This window comes from Numenius arquata, chromosome Z (assembly GCF_964106895.1).
Source record: "Numenius arquata chromosome Z, bNumArq3.hap1.1, whole genome shotgun sequence".
Classification (NCBI taxonomy): domain Eukaryota; kingdom Metazoa; phylum Chordata; class Aves; order Charadriiformes; family Scolopacidae; genus Numenius; species Numenius arquata.
The window spans coordinates 19,689,923-19,710,850 of NC_133616.1; the positions used below are offsets into that span (position 1 = coordinate 19,689,923).

At 38.0% G+C, this 20,928-nt stretch overlaps 1 protein-coding gene across 2 annotated transcripts in view; it reads right to left on the reverse strand.

Moving 5' to 3' along the window:
* PLPP1 (phospholipid phosphatase 1) overlaps window positions 1-20,928 on the reverse strand; it is a 67,302-nt gene that overhangs the window by 22,599 nt on the left and 23,775 nt on the right. Inside the window, exons 2-3 of one of the 2 annotated variants that reach the window (XM_074166741.1) lie at window positions 14,145-14,296; window positions 10,416-10,696 (exon numbers count right to left, since the gene is read on the reverse strand). In XM_074166741.1, coding sequence (XP_074022842.1) covers window positions 10,416-10,696; window positions 14,145-14,296 — 433 coding nt within the window. The remainder of the gene's footprint in view (window positions 1-10,415; window positions 10,697-14,144; window positions 14,297-20,928) is intronic. The other variant, XM_074166739.1, reaches the window with a different exon arrangement.

The window sequence follows — 20,928 nt, forward strand, 5'->3', positions numbered from 1 at the left end:
TTCTCCCTACTGCCAGTTAATTTCTATTGCAAGGGCAGTTCTTTTTGCTTCTATATCAAGTACAGGCCCATTTAATCATCTGCTGTGGTCCAGAAGCTTCCACAGTTTTACTATTTAAAGAGTCTCCACTATCATTTCAGCTTTTTCTTTCCATGTAAAATTAAGTGTAGGTGCCCTGACTAAGCTCCAATTCTCAGAAGTAGTAAATAATTTCATTAGGACTGGAAGTGTTCCTAGAGCAGCCATGTTATGTCTTGAATAACAGTAATGACAGAAGAGTGAGAAGCAGTGTTTAAGGAAAAAGTTGCACCACTTGAATAACAGTACAAACATGGGACCTTCCATTCACCCCTTTCAACTGCTTTGGTATCCAAGGTTATTGGGATTTGTCTTTTTTTTTTGCATATATCTTTTTAGAAGTGAAAGTGACTAAATTAACTAAATTAGCCTCTGATGAAAACTCCTGAACATAAAAATTTCAGTACTCTAGAGCACTTGACAGGTTAAAAGCTCCATAACAGAAATAATCAGAATGCTATACACACATAGTTAATAAGTCTGTAGCAGCTTTAAAGAAATTTCTGATTCACAATGCTCTTAGAAACCGCCAGATTAAATAAGTAATCCATTTAGCTTTGCTTGAATGATTAGGTTCTGTTTGATTTTTGGTAAATCTTTAAGAAGTTTCAAAACAAAATATTGGAACATTTCATACAAGTGAAGTTACTTTAATGTAAAATAATGCTTCATCCTAGAAATACTCCCAGTACTGAGACAGGCAGGGAGTGGGGACAGGGAGAGACAGGAACAATTGCTTAATAGAGATGGGTTAACTTGAAGAAAGTGTCCGGTCTCTTGACTTAGGGCTTAGGTTTAAAAATTCCAAAGCAAACCAATTGCAAAAGCCACCTAATGAAGAAGGTGAAAACAGAAGTATTCATTAAAATGTAAGTAATGTATGAAATTTGGTTTGGGCTGCCCCCTTTTTTTTTTTTTTTTTTACAGTTTTGAAGGTGTATATAGAACAGACAACACAAGACTTTCAGAGGTTTGGTTGAACTTCAAAACAAAGTTATGCATGTTAGCCCCACACCAGCTGTCTGGCACTGGTGCCTGACTACTGGGAACTTTGATTTAACTGCACTCACCAGCATGCATGAGTACAACCTGCGAAAGAGCTCTAAACAAAGCTGAAATAAAATTCCCGGCAAATGACTAGTAAAGGGCACCACCTTGGCAACTGTGTTGAAATAAATCACTGAGGTCAAAACAGTCAGCTCTAATTTCCTAAAGACTTCTTTGAAGATTATGTTTTGAGTTTGTAATGGCAGACTACACACAGCTTGCTTTGAGTGCAGTCAGAGCAGGAGCAATACATCAACTGAAGTAGGGAACTGTTATCCTTTAGACATCCGAGTCGTAATATGAATCTGTACATTAGAAATACAATTGTTATTATGAACCTTAACACCTGTGTTATCTGTTATCACAAACTGAACAACAAAGTGACAGACTGAAATTGGAGAACTTCAACTATTGGAGGTTAAATTCAACTTCAGAGAAAGTGCTTCACACACCACACACACATTCCTGCTAGCTGCACAAGTCTGCTTTGGAGCCCAGCAGAGGTCAGACTGCACAGAGTGCCTCTGAAGCAGCTAGACTTGTACAACATGGTTTAATATTTTGTTTACCACTTCAGGTTCAAAGGTTTCACTTTTGTGTACGTGCTTAGTGAGATGATGAATAAACCAGAAAGGACAGCTTCTTGGATCTCCCAAGTCACCAGATTTTCAGTGTTTCTCCAAACCTAGAACTCTGAACTGTCAGTTCCCAAACCCAATATCCATACTCAGTTAAAAAGCTAGAAAGTGGCATCTAACAAAAATATTTAGAAGATGGCAATTGCATTATTGTGACAAACCTGCATGGTTCAGCTAAAGTGTAATAAATACTTCAGCCAAGAAAAATTTGTAGTAAACTCAAGAAGCCTGAGCCCTTTAGCACACACCCAGGACTATTACACATGGGGGCGGGGGAATCATACTTCACACTGTAAAAGAACGTGTACCGATGGGAATTAGTTTAACCAGTGTTAAAGCAATAGGATAAATCAGCAACTTGTAGTCATGCTAAGTTTAGGTGCAATGTGCAATACAGAGGAGGGCATGAGCAGCCTAAATGAACATGCTGGCATCCAGCTCATCTGAGTACCCATACCACTGCTCTGTTCCTCCTCCTTTGCATTGATCTGTCCTGTAAGAGACTACACAGATTTTGGGAACAATTAATAATAATGACTGTTCTAATTTGATTCTAAAGCTCTGAAAAATTAAAGCATATCCTCAGAACTGATTTAGAAGATGACTCAAGCGTCAGCTACACAGAGTTTTAACAGCAAATTCCTTTTAATAGGTAACGTAGAAGAGAATTAAGGCAAGCACTTCCACTGTCAGTACTCATTTGCAGATCACCTGCACCACCTTGTATTCACTCAAAAACAGAGGTTATGCAAGACATGGTATGTATGCACATGCATAATATATACACTCTTTAATTGGTTAGAAACCTGCTATCATAGCTAAAATTGTTTGCTTAAAGGGCTAATCTGTCAAAGGACTGTTTATACCTATATTCTCACATCCTTCTCTGGAAAAGATATGAACCCCACTTTCTACTCCCGTCTTTGGAAGAACATGTTATGCTCATGCCTTCCCAACTGCAACTGTTCCATGTCTCATAAAAACAGCACGATAATCAAGCACTTTCCATCCCTGGAATGAAAAAAGCTGCTTTGTTTACCTGAAGATCATAGAACGTCACAACCTGTGTGTAATACATCTGCTTTCTTCATTTTAAAGATCATGAAAAAAGTGGAGTGTGAGGTGTTTGCTACATGCATTTTCTCTCTAATGAATACTGCCCCCTCCACTTTCAGGAACTGTCTCCTTGTACAACACTGAAAAGACTTCATTATAGAACTAGTGGCAATATTTCAGTTTCAAAAATGTGACAGAAAGGTTTGAACTGCATGCCTGAAGACTTCTAAATTTTATTAGTTTTTTTTGAAAACAAAAAAAAAAAATGGACCCCACAATTACCCAGACTTGAAATTCAATCCAGATTTCAGTTGCAGTCCAAAAGGACAATAAAATTTCATCACAAAGGGACACATCTGCCATTTTTGGAATGCAGTTCAGAGAAGATCTTATATATGAACAAACCAAAAAGCTCTCATATCTACATCTCAATAGAAATACTGAGAAACATTCTCAACAGAAACAAGCCAACAATACCTGAACAGTAGGTGTTTAAAGGGATGGGAAGAGTGGAACACCTCCAAATCTGCACCTTAAATGATAGCTCAATAAATAAGCTCCAGAGTAAAAGTTAGTGAATTGAAGGGTTTGAGAAATTAAACCATATGTTGACCCTTCTCCTTTTAAGTCACCATAAGGTACAGCTGGAGATGCATAAAAAGGAAATGCAAAGTCATTAGAGAAGCTCAGCAAGAAGGAAGCTCACTTAGATGTTTGAGGGCCAGAGTTCAAGTCTTGCCCAAGGCTGAAGTATATGAAGAATTGCTAACTCTTCCTTTCAGGCTTAGTAAGTGATTGTTGTCCACAAAAGAGAGGGGAGACAACTGCAAGGTATGTTAGAATCCACTAGTTAGACATGAAAGAACAGATTAAAATTTCTAGAGACTGGAGGCATAGAACTCAAGGCATCTCATATCCAGAAAGGCTTCTCCAAGGGAAAGTCAGATGCCTTAAAATCTGCTTGAAGGGCAACATGGCAGGGTTCAAGCAATTCAGCAGCTTTCTTTTTTGACACTGCTGTTGGGACAGGCCTAACATGAAGAATCCTCTCTGCTCATCTGTTACTCAGGAGCAAAAGATGAACTAGTTGGACATGTAAGCAACAGCCTTGCAGTTGCAATAAACCATGAGATGCTAGGATTTCAGGGACAACCAACCACCTCAGAGCATATAGACATTCCATCTTCTTGTGGAAGGAATCGAGCAGGAAAAACAAGATGCCATCTTGAGTTCAGCGAGCAGCACCTGACTGCATTTATACATCAAAAAAAAAATGATAAATAGAAATAGACTGCCTACCACTGACAAGTACCAAGGCATCACCCAAGCATGCAGAGAAGGTATTAGGAAAGCCAAGGCCGGAGCTTGTGAGGGATACAAAGGGCAATCTGAAGGTATTAAAGCAGTAAGCTGGCAGCAATACAAAGACAAGGATAATATGGCCCCTCACCAAACAGGGTGAGCTATGCTGTGAAAAAGGGAATAGAAAAGCTAAAGATACTCAATATCTTTTTTGCCTCAGGTTTTGAAGTCTTTCCTAACAAGACCTTTTTAGACTCCCAGGTCTTTATATCTTGTTGTAAAGTTCAGAGGATAGAGGTACTGTCTAGTCAAGGAAGATCTAACCATAAATACGTAAAGATGGATTTTCAACATGGCTTGTATCCAGTGGTGCTGAAGGTGGCAGATTATGCCATGATGTAGCTATTTAGATATCTTTAAGAAGCCACGCTAAGGAGGCAGGGGGTCACCCTGATGGTTAGAAAAATGAGGACTGAAAGAATAGCTTTTCCTAACAGGCTGTGGAATCTCCACCTCCAGAGCTCTTGAACTAATCAAGGTGCACAGGGCTTTGTCAAAACTCTACAGTTATCTCTGCTCTAAACTGGAGGCTGAAGTAGATGACCTCCAGAGGTTTCCTGCTGTATATACACAAAGGCTTCTTAATCCACATACCAGAAGTATTTAAGCCATTCTTGCTAGACATTGTAACAAGGTCTCCACAGTCTTCAACATGATGTGGACATTACCAACACTGGGTAGGGGTTAGAAATCAATTCAGCACTAAGAAATGGTTTCATGAAAATTTCAGAAGACAGAGATTCTGAATTTTGTAAGATCTCAAAGATATACTCAAAACAGCAGAAAAATTAGCTTTTAAGAATAGACAGCATGTTTATTTTCTGAAGTGTTCTAACACTTTTTCTGGTGATGTTATAGAAAGGTTTTTTTAAAATAGTTTTCACCATCATCTGCAGGAAAGAATCATCCTGAAATACAGTATTAAAAATACAGATTTATGTTAATCCAAACCTATGAAGAATAACTTCATAACCCAATTACCAGGTACCTAAACTGAGTCTTAAAACTTCTATCCACTCAATTAATTGGTCCCAATTAGTTTCTGCTTCAGAAACTTGGGACCACTATGGCACAACAAACAAATCAGGTACACTGAACAATGTGAGAAGAGGAACACATTAATTCAAAGCCTGTTTCTTTCAAAGGTTACAAGTTTCACACAGCATTAGCAATAGCTGTGTTTCAAGTTCCTTACTGAGTATTGATATTATAAACCTACTTTTTTTCCTACATAATTACTGCAGTAAGTGATTCTAAAACCAGAAAATTTAAGGATATATGCTTTAAAGTTTTTAAGTTCTAGGGAGGCATCATTTGCACCAGCAGTAACTAAAATCATTGTCCCTCTGAAATTATTCAGCAGACCCTAAGTAATAATACCGCATACTTCGTACTAGAACATTTATTCTTAACATTTTGTGGATAAAATGTAAGTTTAAATAGTATCAGATTCAATATACCTGACCTTTGCAAAAGGCTTTAATGTGATGTTTGTGCTGCCAAGTTTATAACATGATATATATAAAAATATGAAAGTGACAGCACAATCCTAAATTAAGTTCTAAAAATACTGTAAGCTGTATATAGCACCTGCTACATTGTTGGAGAACTAAAATGACTCTCATTCAAATATTCTTTCAATTACATACAACCCCAATACCAGAAGCTTGGTTTGTTGGGGTTCTTTATTGTTGTTTTGGAAGTTTTTGTTCAGTTTGGGGTGATGTGGGGGGGAAGAAGGGGGTTTGGGGGTTTTTTGGTTTTAGTTTTACCTGCTTGTAAAAAGAATATTATAAAACTCAAGAGAAAAGCCTATTGCCATAGCTAAGTTCTCATCCTCCTCAAAAAGACGTTGTCAGATCACTTATTTAAGCCAAATTTACTGTCTTTAAGATTGGATTTTACAAGCAATAATACATACCCATTCTTTGTTTAAAATGACATGCCAAGTTCACAGACAAAGTTAAGACTGGCCTTTTCACAGAGTCACATGAGGTTGGAAGGGACCTCTGGAGATCTAGTCCAACCCCCAGATTTTCCAGGTTCAGGTGAAGCGTGACTCCTAGATTTCAGATCCTGCTATCTAGGGATTATTAATGTTGGTCTGCACAAATGCGGCCAATATAGAATTAGCAACTCCTGACTGCGATGACTTAGGAGCAACCAGTTAATATCACCACACAGTATATATGCACAGTCTAACAATACAGTTAGAAGGCACTCCATCACCATCTTGAAGAACAATACATTTAAGTGTAACTAAACAAATAGCTTTTAAAGTTGCCTTTTTTTCCCCTACTAGAAGCCTAAAGAATTTTTCCAGGCCAATCCAAGCATTAAGATATACTAAACAAGGACTTTTTGAGAACATTGAAGACTTATCCCACAATTCATACCCTAGATGAAAATAGAAGCACTTGATGTTCTTCTACTTTGTTACTCTACTGGACATTCAAGCTTCACTGTTCACAAACTCAACAGACAAACAGCAACTACAGCAAAGTACACTCACCGGAGGTACAGTAAAATAAAAATTCACAGCTCCTGTTACTGAACATCTGTGGTTTCTACTAACTCTTTCAGATGCAAGAAAGCTAGCAAACAGGACGCATGAACAGTCTGCCATGGACTGGATAGACGGAACAGGTTTGGGAAATATGCCTTAACTACCAATAAGGAAGTGAGAGGTCATCATCTGTCCTTGCAGTGTCCCCTCTAAATACTCCTCTTTGAGGAATTTGGGTATCTTGCCAGCCAACTCAATACCAGACAAAGGTAAGCAGTAGCAAGACAAAAAAGGAGAACTGAACAAGAACAGGAGTTGCAAAAGCCAAAGAGATCAGAGATTAGTAGAGACCACTCACCCACATCTCCACTCAGTTATAGCCTAGCACAACTACCTATTTTACTGAGCCCTACTTTGCCCATTTGGTAAGCCATTATCTGTACAGGTGCTAAAGAAAGTACGTTAAAGAAATCCAGCAGCATTAAAGCATACACTGGTATACTGGAAGTGACATGCTAATTGCTAGCACCAGTGACAGGAGGACCCATTAGCTTTGATCTCTCTTCATTCATAGACACTAAAATTTGTGCTTGTATATCAAGCTTACTTTTCTAAAACACTAAAATAAGCCACAGTCACTCAGTGAAGAAGCTACATGATATCAAGTTCTGTACCCTCCTGCCCAGTGCAACTACACTTTAAAAATATTTACCTTACTCAACCGTGTGATGTGCTTTAAGGAGAACTTTTGTTATTTTGAAATTAAAAAAAAATTCACCTTCACAGGTCAGTCACCTTTGAGTTACTATGCTTAATATTTATTTAAATGGAATATTACAAAGCTCTACACACAACTAGTTGGCACCAAACCTAGCTACATCTTCATAAAAGGTTGGGAATGCAGTTCTGTACAAGTCATTCGCCCTCAGAAAACTGACATGATGTAGCTCATACCAAGCTTCTGTGTCTAGCTTAAATTAAATGCCAAAGACTGCCTGAAGAAAGGGCTGTTTTAGAGACACAGAAAAGTGCACAGTTCCTAATAGTAATACTTAACTTTAATAGCAATTTTTAATATAACTAGTTATTTCCATGCATTTTAGAGATCTCCAAGTGCTACATATTTTCCAGTAATATATGCCAACTCTTACATGCATTTTTCAACAAATATGAATGAGATTTCCTAAGCATACAACTGTGATTGTGATCCTCAGCTTAGTTTAACCTCCAGTAGTACTGAAAGTGCAAACACACTATAAAAGTTGCCAAGGAGAACCTAAGCTATTTAAAACTGAAGAGGACTATTTTCAGCATGATGCAGAGCAAACAAGATATTTAAGTCAGCAAGAATTAACTTACCAAGCTCAGGTTAGGAAGTAAAGCCTTACTGAAACCTACCACAACCCACTAACACTTTAAATTTAGACAACCAAGATTAAGCCTGTTGGTTTATATTCGTGATAAAGTATATATGTATTTTAGCATGTATTTTAATACTACTGTTACTGATGAACAATAAAGAGCAATTATTATTTTTCCCCCATGCCTCCACGTTATAACATAGTAGACATACGCAAAGAGTTGCAAACAAACTAGGCAATGATGCTTGAACACTCTAAGCCACCAAACATAACTTACAGGCTTCCAGAAACATAGGTGGCTTTCTCTGTTTTATTCTTCTAGAGGTTTGTTCAAATGGTTTTTTGAACCTTCCCATAAACTTACACAACCCAGCACTGCAAAGAGTTCCACAGCTCACTCCAACTTCTTAATCTTCATGGGGGGAAAAAATGAAAATAAATAACTACTTCAAATGTTTTTGCCTTCCAGTTTTACTATTAGGAGGAAATGGGAACATTTGTTCATTACACAACTTCTGTACTGCTTCAAAGTCTCCTTTAGAAACTTCTATCTTATACCCAGTCTCTTCAACACAACCACTCAATTTCAGACCAAGAGCTCTGATCTACTGGGGGATGCTGCATACCAAAACTATTTTATGCTTTTGTTCCAAAACTATTTTGATACTTTTGTAAAGTATAAAAAGATGGGAAAGGATGATAAGGAGGGATAAGACGGGATGAGAGAACAAAACAGGAAAGTACAATATGCATAGTGGAAGCACACAATGGATTTTTACACTGGAAGCATTGCTTTCCTCCTATGAATTAAGAAATAAAGAAATATTAGATTTGTCTTTTTGACTGTATAACTGAGCATGAATCTCTAATACTACACAGGAATAATAGGTTCAATTCAGAACGTGTGATTCTGTATGCAACACTGATTGTCCTGTCTTGATTCTGTCTTGGTATTTCTACCTGCACATTTATTTTATGCAAATGAGGGTAATAAGTTTGCTACTAATAATTTTGTCCAGCTGAACCAGAAATTTACCCCTGGGTTATAATTTTAGAGCCTACTGACCTCCTCCAACTGGCAAAACTCAAAACTCCCTTCTCTTAGTGGCTTATTAAGTGCCAGGTATGTAGGCACATGACCTAAGAGCATTGGAACTACCCTTTCAGGTGTGGGGCCCAATTTCCATAAGAAACCCAGAATGATTTACTGGGTCACTGCATCCATGACATCCACCTGTAGAGGACAATGCTCCACTTTAATCTACCCTTCTTTGAGCACTCACTAACTTAGTTTTTGTTTACAGCTTCCTGCACATGGAAAAGCCTCAACTGAGAGTGGAAGCACCACAGGTGAGCTCACACTGAACTCATCACTTCAAGGCAATCTTTGATCAAAAAGGAGAACCCTCTTATATCATTTTCTAGGGAGCAACAGGGACAACAGAAAAAAGGGAACAAAACAGTAGCTGGGAGTACAAAACTAACAGCTCATCAGTTAAAAGACAACAGACAAATCTTGCATCCAATATGTCATTCTTGAAATTTCAAAGTACCAGTTGCACAGGGAAGAACAAAAAGTTAAGTGATCAAATGAGCACAGAGGACAGTGAGAAAAAAACCTACACACATGTATTTAAAAACCACACACAAAGAGAAGAGGTCTAACTAAGAGGGTGTATAGGTATTCTGGAAAAAGAATGGCAAGGTGTTTCTCCAAAGCTAAGCTTCAGGGAGCTCAAGGAACTAATACCAGAAATTATTCTGAACGTACTCTAACATTTCCAATAGCATTCAAACACTGTTTATAGCAGTGAAAAAATTCTGGGTGCCAGATGCTTCCTTTTTGTTTCCCTGTTACCTTGCTGTAGTTGATCTGGCAGATAACTACTTAAAAGTAATGAAACACCTAATAATGAGAAAACTGACTAGAGAGATTCTCTTAACAGTCCTCTATATTTTTATATGGATACATCCAGTGTTTATTAGTTTTCATTGTAAGTTTGAACTGCTTTCCTTGCTATTCCACATCTAATTTTGAAGGCAGATTTCAAATTCTTCTCTACACTGGGATGCACAGACATTTTAGAAACATAAATATAAGCCAATCAAAACGGAATGTCACCCACATTTTGCAAAAAAGCAGAAATGAATACACAAGAATTTATGCATTCTTCTGTACATTAATAAAACAAGCTTCCACAAATTAGAAAAAAATCCCAGTGTCTAGACAGGGCTCAAAGTTTCTAATTCATTAGAAGAAATTTATTCTAGGAGAAGCACAAAAAATGCAGTAGCGATACCAAGTCTGATCATCCCAAGCGAAGAAACAGCTCTTACAACCAAGAATACAAGGTTAGTCAGACTCACCTTCCCTCGTTGATTTTTGCTTTGTCTCCTTGACAAGAGAAGTTCTCAATGTAACCTAGACTGCAGTTGATCCGTGTCCAGTCGGGCTGGCACACAGCGAGGAAGTGAGGACGCAGTCTGCCTATGGAGTACTTGGCAATGTCTGTCAATGACTGGCTAGCAGCTGCTCCAAAAATGAAGGTCCCAATGGCTTTGTAAATAGTGGCTATGTAGTTATTTCTGACAAATGAATTTGAGTGCAAATGATTATAAAAGACAGAAAGTGTCTCTCCTAGGATTATCTGAAAGAGAAATAAGGAAAACAGTTAAAGATAATCTCTTTAAAAGGAAAGATATTACTCTGTTGTTAATACTTAAGAAATATAGTATCAGAAACTAATTTTTTCTAACATTTAGCTGAAAATTTAAAATTTTCCAAGAGTCAGCAATAACCATGCCCAAACTTCTAACTTTTATATAGAAGAAAAAAAACCTTCTACCTTTCCCTGCTTTATGTTGAACTTACTGATTTATTGATTTTCAGAGTATCTGTTAAAACAAAGCTTTCTCAGAGTAACATTTATCCATATTACTTAGCATGCCCCTAATTAGAAACATTTTCTCCAGTATTACATTTTATATTGAGCCTTCTTCAGCTAAACTTCTGCCGAGCAAAATTTTTCTATTTCATTACAAAGTTGTTTTTTTGTGAAGCCAGAGACTATTTTGAAAAGTCTAAACTTCATTTCCAGATGTGAAAGGCTAGTTATTTAAATAAAGAAAAATCCCATTCCTCAGGAAAATTAAATCTTTAGGGGAGAACAGAAAACTCATGAGAGTAGATAAAGACTGGCATTACTGAGGTCTTTGCAAGGATTTTTTACACTTATGTCCAAGGCATGTACATCAAAGGTACATCAAGTGTTGACAGGAAAGCAGACTTTTTGCAGAAAGCGAGTTTTTCGTTAAACCAAGTGTAAAACTTCACCCCAGAAGGTTGGATACTGAACCAGACAGTCCTATTTTGTACAGAAAGGCTCAACTCATACAGATCATCAGATGGGGGGGGGACATGGGGGGACAGGGCTGTGTGCATATATGTAAAGTGATCTTTAAAAATCCTGGAAAGATTAAATGATGGTTCCATTTGTCACTTGAGAGTGACAAGTCCAGGATCCCAGCAAAGCAGAGCTTGGGTGAATGAAACTGTTATTAGACACTGGCACCTGTGCAGACAAAGTAGCTGTCAGCAGCTTTGCACATTAAGGCAAACAGACAACCCCATCAGATGAGTGACACTAAAGTTTAACACTCTGCAGCACACCAAAACATGGATTGAAGCAGAGAAGCATCAGAACATGGGCTGAAGCTGAGAAAGTTTTTGGTAAAGTAGATGTTGGTAAGCTCTTATTCAGAATCTATCCATCCCAGAGAATAATCTCTTAATGAAGACAGTTGAGCAGAAATATCACCACCATGACTGATAAATAATAAATCCCTTTGTCATGGTTTGGGCGGTCCTCAAACCAGGACACTTTTAAAGAACACTGCTGCAAAACCTGCAAGAAGGTCACTTAAGTTATGTCAATACAGCCAGTTCACTGGACACAGACATCAAAGATTATTCATCTTCAACAATCTGACTGAGCAGTGAGTAAAGGACACCAGTATTTTCTTTTACCATCTGACTTTAAAGCAATCTTGACAGAAAAGCCTGATTTCACAACTAAAAGATGGTCCCTGCTAAATGTTCATACAGGCCCATATGGAGACTGGATAAATTCAAAAGGAAATACATCCATTAAAGATTACTATTTTCACTTATGTCTTTTCTAACTCAGGAAGTCCCTACGCTGCAAATGACCAGTAGCCAAGTACTGAGGACAAAATACCAATCTTTGTTTGCTCTGTTCTTCTGTTCTTCCTCAATTATCTGTTTCAACCACTGCTAGAAATGAAGTTACAAGCTAGATGGACTTCAGTTGTGACCAAGTACTGCTGCTCTTAGGTAATATTGACTACCAACGGTAGTAACAGGGTGAAAAAAAGCAGTCCTACCTTAAAAGGCAGGACTTTTTAGAATAAACCACTTGCCAGTTAAAACTTTTTTGGCTTTTGTCTGTTTTATTATCTGCTCCAGAAGTATTTCTCTAAATTTTTGAAGCAGTTTTTCCAAGAAAAGCAAACTAAGTCACAGTTTTGATTCCCAGTCCCACATTTCTACAATTACGAAAAAAAATTCCACTCGAGTAAACATAAGCTGCAAGTTGACCTTTATGTTGAAACCTAGATAAAAATCTCTGCAGTCCCTATGCAATAGTTAAATTGCCATATGCAGTCCTTATGCAAGTAAGTTAGATTGCCATAATATCCCTCCTGATTTCAACCCATTAGCCTGGAGAAACAGCTGGCCAATACTGAGGTTCACATGTAGCTGTTCCTTTTCCGGCTTTGATACCTAAAATATACTTGGATAAATATTTATACATCTAAAAATCTTATTTGGTATTCAGGAGTTTTAACTCTGCTCAAGGTATAGCTCTGATGAGCTTGGATGTCACCCAACACAGAGCTATAAGTGGAGCCTGAAGCCTTTTAGCACATCTGGACAGGGACTTTGAAGCCCCTGTTGAAGGTCCATTGTTGGAACTAACATGCAGTCCCATGAGACACAGAACACAAAATGGTTAACTGATGAGGTCCAGCTCTCCCCTCTATGTCCAAGTACATGTCCTCACCACTTTTCACCCAAGCACTAATGTACTCTTCCAGGAGCCATTTCACTCAACATAGCTCAAAGAAAGCTGCTGGTTTTTGCCAGGTTAAGGAATTTTCACTAGCTTATCCTGGTTCAGATAAGCCATCAGAAGTGGCAGAAGACAGGGTAAGAGTGGGACCTCACCTTTTGTCCATAGTAAGCTATTAGGTTAGCTCAGCTAACAGCATGTAATTGAATCTTAAGGATACAGAGTCACTATAAGCTCAAGCCAGTTCAACTGAGGTAGGAGTTGTGGTCAGAGAGAGAGATCCCCAACTGGGAGCTGCAGAGGCAATCCCTCCAGCTCACTGACCTGGTGTGAAGGAGGGAAAGAGGACAGTACCCTGTTTTCAACAAGATTAGGTACAGCATGAAAGAGAGCTCTAGCATTAACTCAAACGGGCCAGTGTTTTATCCTGAACTTTGAGGAAATATCCAGGAAAAACCTCCCTGGCTACTCATTCTTTTTATTCTAGTTATGCTTTTGGTAAGTTCTAGTTGGAAGCCATAATACTTTTCTATTAAAGAAATTGGTATCCGTTGTCACACTTCCACACACACAAATATTTCCAACAACTCTGTGGCACAAAAAAATGCTCAATTAATAAGTCATGCAAACTCATATTCTGCAAGCAGTATCTCCCCAAAATAGAAAAGCTTAAGAATTATTTAAAATACATTACTGTTATTCTTAACTGATAAGGTAAGGGAGGAAGTTATTTCTCAGACTATAGAATTAAGCCATCATAGTTCTAAGGAACTCTTTTTCTGTTCTAGAATTTTGGTTGTTTGACCTCAGTTGAAGAAAACCTTCTAGTTATTCTTGCTAGAACACCATTTCTACTCCTTGAGCACCTGGTCTAAAGGACATTATTTTAAAGTCAAGTAATCTTATAGAATACAGTTTTAGAAGCCTGTATTAACAGATTGCCCGTCCTCCCTCTTCCCCACCCCCATTGAAATCAAATGCAATGAAGAAAAGTTTAACTTACAACAATTATACTGAAAGGAATAATTATTCCTGCTAACAACTTATAAGAAATGGTGTCCTCTTTGTATGGATACCGGATGGATTCATCACTACAGAAAACTCCTCTCTGGAAGGGGATACGTCTTGAATTGAGAATTGCAAAAGGCAAGCCAGCTAGCAAAAAGGAATAAAAAATACATTACACAAGCAACACAAACTCTGGTGATGATTATACCCCCGCATTTCCAAAGAGAAGTGCATAAAGAGGAATGGGCATGCAGCAAGTTAGAAGGTTATGCACTTCCTTTGGCCAATGGCTACTGCCTTGTCTTTGCAGCTCCCAGGAAGGACTGTTGAATGAAGGAGAGCAGGACGGGATTCCTCTCACCTTAGTATTTGTGGCACGTATGTATGGAAGCATGCCAAAGCCATAATTGAGTAAACAGTTCAGTGACAAATACTGAGTTGCTCAATCTGCTGCTACTGCCACAATTATTGACTATTCCTTTATATTGCAGCAAGCAAGAGTTGCCCCTTTATACCTTCTCTGGACAGTTTTACAAATCAGAAGAGCATAAGTTGCATTTCAAGAAAGCAGAAGAGGGGTGCTTCTCAGGAGTGCAAGTGCAGAGGGAGTTTTCAGGAATAGATACAGAAAAAAGGAAAAATTACACATGCACGCGATCCCCTCACTTCCACACACACTCACAATTTCCCTGGAACAATATAATATGGTCACTACACAAGCCCCACAACCTTTGGGCATGGAGATTTTATTTCTGTCTCCCCCAAAAGAAGAAGCCTTTGGCTCATCCTAAACTCAACAGAACACAAGGTTAAGGCTCTCAATATTTTGTGCTATTGCACTTGTAAGAGACCTACAACACTAGCCAGATCTAGTCACTTGAACAGCAGTCTTTTTAAAAAAAAAAAAAGCTCAAGATATCAATCACTACAAACTAAAAGAATCACATTTCTAAACCCTGATCCACCACCCTTGACACATGTACAGCGTCTCCACAATCTGTTTGTGTAAAGGGATGAAAAACCTCAGAAAGAAATGGCTGTATGGAAAAAAAGGAAGTGAGGAACTACCAAGGATTTTCAACAAAACAAAATAATCTTCTTTAACTTAGGGATGTACAGCCCAGGGGCATTAAAGTGCTTAAATGCCCTTGATTTTGTGCTCAAAATTGTACAGTATTGCACATAAAATATATACCAACTTTGAGTTAGACAACAAAAATCATCTGGAGGGAGACACTAGGTCCTAATCTACCAAAATAAAGGATAAGAAGAATGAAAAACAGCCTGCTTTCTTATTGCCAGAGAAAGATGTTGCTATAGTCCCAGTTCTCCCTTCAGGACTCCTTTGCCAAGGCATGGACTACCTCTTCCTTTCCTATACACAGCTACCCCCAAATAAGTTAGTACAAACGGAAGTAAACACAGGAAGAACAGAAGGAACACCAACCAACCAAAAAACACCAACCAACCAAAAAACACCAACCAACCAAAAAACACCAACCAACCAAAAAACACCAACCAACCAAAAAACACCAACCAACCAAAAAACACCAACCAACCAAAAAACACCAACCAACCAAAAAACACCAACCAACCAAAAAACACCAACCAACCAGTAGGAAAAGCGTTACGGAAGGGAACAGAAGAGAAACACTAAGTTAAATGGTCAGGTTTTACAAGAAAAAAAAAAAGAAAAAGACCTCTGATCTTTTTTCACCTTCTTCCTCCATTAACCTCCATCCATTAAGTCCTCTAAGTAAAGCCTGACTCATGGGCTCATTACAAATGAGATACACATTTGCTATCAATTTTGTTCTTCACCCCATGAAGTTACTGCTTAGAAGAATGTTTCAGTCTGAAAACAGACACAGAAGAACAAATAACAAACTAATGGCTCATAAGGTGAAAATTTACTTGAAGTAACCTCTGATGAAGGACACACATCTTTGTTCCACAACTGAGTAGTTACAGGCTTATCATAGTGGCCATGTGTTCCAGCCAAGCCCATCGCAACGAATGAAGTATCCTCTGTACTGTTACAGTTGTAAAATCAATAGCATGCAAAACCTCCCCTCTGAAAGTGACAGAAAAAACCCACTGTAGTTGTGAAGAGGGCTTGTTTCCAGTTCCACACCAGCAGGACTACAACTGACCTAGCTCTGGAAGCTGTCCAAGCACACCAACAAAGCAAAAGGACAGCAGGATGGGCTACGAGCCAAGCCAGAGCCTCACCAAAACACTGAACCATTCAGACACCAGCCAGCACAGAGCCTTGGAGCTGGACTCTGCAGCACAGTGGAAAAAAAAAAAAAAAAAAAAAAAAAAAAAAAAAACACAAAAACAAAAAATCCCTCTCCATTTCTCCTACTAGTAAGAATAGCAGAGTTTTAAAAAAGGCTGCATCCCAGACCTCATTTCTGCCCTCCCCTTGTGTTGGTATTGTGCCAGCATGTTACCATCAGTTGTTTAGTATTTATCTAACTTTTGCAGGGGAGGAGGCAGAAGCAGTGTGCAGTCATGGTGAGGGTGACTTGTTAACATAATGCCGTGGTGGTTCCAATACCATTTATGCTATAAAATATGTATGGAATGAAAACTTCACCCTTTGCTCTGTACGCATACTAACACCAAGATTCAAAACTATGTATTTGAGGAAAACTATACTTTTTAGATCTCCAGAACTGAAGAATGAGGTATACACAAATACGAGTCTCTTGACTATTTACAGATTTACTTCTTTAGAGTAGGTACTTTTAATCTTAATCATCATGGTAAAGCAGTTGCTCACAAAGTCCAGCCTAGAAAAACCTTATCACAGCTTCAGCACACTGCCACAAATACTTGCGATCATAGTTAGCTGGTGCCACTGGCATCACATCACCAGCTCTGCATCATCCCTCTGAAAAGACCTACTCTATGAATAATGGTGTCATGGTGGCTTACTCCTCATTTCCTCCTACCCACACCTAAATGTTTCAGCTTCTTAAGTGGAGACAAAATTCGCAGAGCGCTGGCATTATTCAGATATGGGCAGGGGGGGAAGGTAATTGTCTGCCGCTAAATCAGAAATGGAAAGCAATGGTATGTGGATCATGGGAATGAAGTCCCTGATGCAGTGACGACGTGCTTTTCTGAAGAGAAGCTATTTGAAATGCATGCTCACTCTTCAGCAATACTGAGATTATGATGCAATTAGTCTGTAATTGCTAGCAGCACTGTCCTATATCAAGATCATGCAAACAAAATACCGGACAACTTAGTTTGGTTTTGTTTTGCTTTTTAAACAAGAACCAGCTAAAGTTATTAAAATGCCTTCTCTCTCAATTTATTTTCCCCTCTTTTACTCTATATGAAACTAATCCCATTTTGCTAAGAAATAATTTTCTTAATTTCACCAGTTTCCTGATGTCATAACCAGCAAAATTTAGCTAAAACTGTATGCATCTTAAAATTCTATGTATATACCTGGTTTGAAGTAACCATTAATTGGAGGAGCTATGCATTGAAATACAATACTCCTAAAAAAGCTTATATAGTAAACTTAAGTGTTTCTTCACTTTCCCCCAACTGTACAACAGATTTAAGAAGTAATTCCACCAGTGATATTGCTGTTCTCAGCACATTTCAGTGCTGAAAGGAGATGTGCTCCATGAAAGCTTGAGATACGTTTTAATTTTTAAAAACCACATTAGAGTAAAAATTATCAGATTGACTTTAATTTTCAGTTTAACAATGTTAAGTCACCAAACTACAACACTTGTAATTTACCTTTTTCTCAATCCAAGGCAGTTATCCAGTATTGGATTTTGATGTCTAATTGGTTAAAGTACGCCCCAATGTCAATACTTACTCCCTCAGAACATGCTCCATACAGCAGGTTTAATTTACTTTTTTTAAACACATACAGATTGCCTTCATTAGCTGGTGGGAGGGCAGCAAAAAGTAGAAGTCAAGCCAGAGGGGCAGAACTCTACTGTTTCTGACAAGTGAAGCCGTCAAGAAAAACTTCACACAATAGTTAGGGGTTTGTTCTGTTTTAAATGAATCAGCAAAGTTTGGTTTCATGGGATTTTAAGTTTGTTTTTTTAAAAACAAACTGAATTTCTGAAGTCAAATTGAAGTTATTTCAAATATATAGTTTAAGTACTTCTGTGAGTCTCCTTCAAAGACAATGCAGAGACGGGGAAAAAAACAGTTTTGCTTTTCCACTAGTACAAGTTGGATAAACAAGCAGAACTGGCATAAGTGATAAAAGACAGTAATGCTTTTTCTCTACTGTACAACAGTAGGGTTTTCCCTAGATTTCCGAGAGACATGTTACTTTTTCACCATTAGAGATGCCATAATTTTAGAAGAAAGGTTTAAGTTTTTGCATTACAGTAGGTATTTCCTAAGTATGAAACTGGCTGGCACAGAAGGACTGGATATGAGTGAAGATAACAAATTATATTTGTCTTCATAATGATACAACTATCACTAGTGTCAAGGTCTTTAACTTCCCAGATACAATTGAAGAACAAATTTTAATAGAACTATAGGAAGTGGTGTACTTCCTTGCTAGAAGATACCCACATAAAAGCCTAAAGTAGTTTCTCAAGGAAAGTAACAAAGATTCCACAGCAGATCACTGGCAAAAAAAATCCTATTTATCTGGCATAGTCATGTGTTGCCACAGTAAGTTAAAAGAATGGCTCTGCTTTTTCTACAAATACCCATTTTTCTCCTCAACAAGTAACAATTTCTAAGGGCAAAGTCTGGCACATTAAAAAGGAGAATTAGCAAAAGTTAGTTGGGCTCAGTTTTAGATTCATGTAGAAGAAATCAGGAAGGTTGTTTTTTGGTTTTTTAAGTACTCTTTTTAAGTAAGCAGTGGAGATGGCAGAGGGTCATTAAAGGCTTTCTACTGAATACTTCCCATATGCCAATATCAAAAAGTGTCCCTGATGTATACTTTATTTTCCAAGTCAATTGTAACACAGTGAAGAAATTGCCTAAAGGGAACATGACAACAGGTGTGTTAAGAGGAATTATATAAGGCTGGGAAGAGTTTACCAGAAGGGTAATCTCAAGGATAAAGCCAACAAGCTCGTGTTACGCAGTGCATCATTAATGAATAACTACTAGATGTACTGCTGACAGAGCTGGCAGTTCTTTGTTTGATATAATGGAAGATCAAGGTCAGCCAGCTCTGCCTGCAAAACAACTCCTAAAGACTGAAGCAAGAGAACAGATGGAGATCTGTGCAGTAATGAGTTTAGAGTCAAGCACTTGGAGGTTAAACAACTCCGATGAGTTAGCAGCTTGTCAGTTCAAAATACGAGGGGAAAATAATGTCTGCTTATTATGGTTGTTATACGTCAGCATACCGGGTGGGCCATTAGACAAGTCTTATGAAAGGCAGTAAGAATTTTAGCCACCCGACAAGAATTTCTTCCAAAACAGCACTCAGTCAGAACTTGCAAAAATGTTTGGTTTTAATTTAACCATCTAAAATACAGAAGGACTGCTAAGGCGCATTCCTTTACCTCAAAAACTAAAAAAGTTGGGCTTCAGTTTAGCAAAACGTAAGGGCTGTAAAGCAGCTAATTGCATAGCCAGCAGAGATCAGAAAGAGCAATACTGATCCAACAACCACCAAGAATAAAATAGCCACAAGTACAGTTGACAATTGAAGATATCCATAGTGAGGGAGATATATAGGCCTCTCAAACAGCCTTTTAGTCAGACTACAAGAGGTAGAACCACAAGTAGCTCAACTGATAAGACTAAATATTTTAAACAACTATAGTATGCTTGTCTACAATCTGACTTGTACAGTCTAATGGATTACATTTCCTCACAAGCTGAAGTGATTTCTGACTATGTTGGATTTTTTCCACAAATATCCTGTACAACACAAGTCTGCTTCTTTCTAAGTTTCCAATCTTGATCAGGCTTCTTCACTGTTACTGGGCATGAAGTTGATCTCTCTACAGAACTAAAAGCTGATCATTACCATCCCAGAGAAGAGAAAGAACATCACATTATATGCCACCCTCGAGTTGTCCTTTCTACTCTCCTCAGGAAGGACATCACTTGACATTTATCCACACTGTGTTTCACCAGCCATGTCATTGCCATCTTTTGTGTTTACTGTTTTGAGTACTCTACTTTGCTACCTCACTGCACATACTCTCCTCCAGGGCACTTATGACAATACTGAACAGGCCAGGCTCCCTCCTCCCTTGTGAAAGCAAGGGGAGCGCTTACTTTTACTGTTCAGTTCCCACATTTCAAGATTTATACATTTAAAGATTCTTCACCTAATCCCATGACTACATAGTTTCTTAAGATTTTGGTGAAGTAATCATTTGAACGTACATATCTAAATAATGAGTTGGGTTTTTTTTAAATGCTGCCTTTAGCCCGGGGACTCCATCCTCTGGGTGTATTAATGGGATTAGGAAGAGAATAGATGTGATTAACACCAGGAAATAGTAGGTATGTTTCAGACAAAATAGCTTTAAATATCTGTGCTTAAGCAGTGGGTAGCAATAGTCTTTCTCCAAAGTTTAGAAACACATTTTAAAAGATTTTGCTGTCTTTTCTCCCAGCTATCACCGCTTCCATGCTATTATCTAATGCCAAATTCATTAGTGTAGCTTTAAACCAGAAGCAACACCTAGACTTCTTATTAAAAAAAAGTTTAAGTAGCATTTTGAGGTTTAAGTCTCCTTACACAAGAAATTAAGATAAAAAGCACAAACTAACATTTCTGCTGAATATGCTGTAGAGATTTC